This window comes from Papaver somniferum, chromosome 8, assembly GCF_003573695.1.
Source record: "Papaver somniferum cultivar HN1 chromosome 8, ASM357369v1, whole genome shotgun sequence".
Classification (NCBI taxonomy): domain Eukaryota; kingdom Viridiplantae; phylum Streptophyta; class Magnoliopsida; order Ranunculales; family Papaveraceae; genus Papaver; species Papaver somniferum.
In genome coordinates, this window is record NC_039365.1 from 165478289 (window position 1) to 165479916 (window position 1628).

A 1628-nucleotide genomic window follows, 5' to 3' on the forward strand; every position below is an offset into this window, starting at 1 on the left:
TTTTGTCCTAGATTTCTAATTAGTCCATTAATATTTTGCATTAGTCCACTCACTGTATCCACATGTTTATATAAAAATTGTTTATAGCCCCCCACGAGTTGAATAACTGGCTCCGCCACCACAGCCTAAAAACCCATCACTGTAACTTTACTCTCTCCTCATTTCGTTCAAACCCTAGATTTATTCCCGTCTCTCTTTTTCTCAGTAAATCTCCTTTCCTTCTGTTCATCAAATTTTTTGAATGGAACTTCCAGTAGACATCATGCTAGACATCTTAACACGTTTACTCACCGAATCAGTTTTGGAATCCAAATTGGTATCCAAAACTTGGAGAGATGTTATTCGCCATCCATCCTTCTCTAAAAAGCATTCAAATCGTCTTTTATCTGTTGCTGGTGATTCAGGTAATTTGGGTTTTATCTTGTCTAACTATTTTGATTCGGAAAAAGCCTACTATGTTGAATACAGTGAGAATAATGACACACCCATTATTAGAACTAGAAGGGTCAGTTTACCCCCTGAATTCAATTGTTATACCTTTGTGGGTTTCTGTAATGGGTTAATCTGTCTTCAGAATATTGGTGTATTTATTATTTGGAACCCCATTACTAAAGAGCACGTTTTTCTTTCAGGGTTTACATTAAAGTGTCAGTACTATGGTTTTGGTTACCTTGCTTCAACTAATGAGTATAAAGTTGTTAGAATAAATGATCCAGAACCCAATTCACCCGATTCTTTAGAAATCGAGGTATACACTCTAGGCAGTGGCAATGGATGGAAAAATGTTGGAAAACTCAACTCTAGAATTAGCTCTGCCAGAATAGGTGCCCTTGCAAATGGAGCTCTTCATTGGATAGCCCGTGGGAAGGAAAGGAGGATTATGTCCTTCGATTTGGTTGATGAAAAGATTCGTGAAAATTCATTACCCACACTTTCACGAAGTACAAATCGGGATGTAATCCTTAATCTTGTTGGGGCTTTGGGTGATATTTTGATGTGTGTCAATTATTTGAGAGACAAAAGTGATAGGTCTCTTGACATATGGTTATTTAAGGAAAATGGTACTTATGACATGAATTGGCAGGTATATTTTAAGTCAATAAGCTGCAGTGAAGAGTTTAACTTGGGTGATATGGAACCATTTGCCATTACAAACAGTGGTGCAGTTCTGTGTTTCATAGCGAGCCACACAAATACCACCATCTGTCGTTATGACTTAAAATCGTCCTCTGTAAAGATGCTTGTCAGTCTTGATAAAGAATTTCATCTTTCACCATTTTCTCACATGAAAAGTTTAGTTTCATTGAAAGCTTTAGGAGAAGAAAATACAATAATACCACAACTTAAAATCGTCTTCTCTGGAGATGCTTGTCAGCCTTGATAAAGAATTTCATGGTTCACCATTTCCTCACATGAAAACTTCAGTTGCATTGAAAATACGGGAAGAATGGAGTCAAGTTTGGAGACAAAAAGAAATGATTAGAGAGGACAAGCAGCATTTGGAAGGAAGAATATATATAGTGGTTTCATTTTGTGACTGGTTAGTAATGACGGGGCATCATATCTTGAATCCTATTTAATTTAATATTTCTTAGTTTTATTTAGTTGTTTTTCTTTCTTGCATTGTC

The 1628-nt window shown here is 36.2% G+C and overlaps 1 protein-coding gene across 1 annotated transcript; it reads left to right on the top strand.

Annotated features, from left to right (window-relative positions):
* Positions 1-241: 241 nt before the first annotated feature.
* Positions 242-1381, top strand: LOC113306376 (F-box protein At3g07870-like). The gene has a single exon (XM_026555320.1). The coding sequence runs from the start codon at positions 242-244 to the stop codon at positions 1379-1381; it is 1140 nt and encodes a 379-aa protein (XP_026411105.1).
* The last annotated feature ends 247 nt before the right edge of the window (positions 1382-1628 follow it).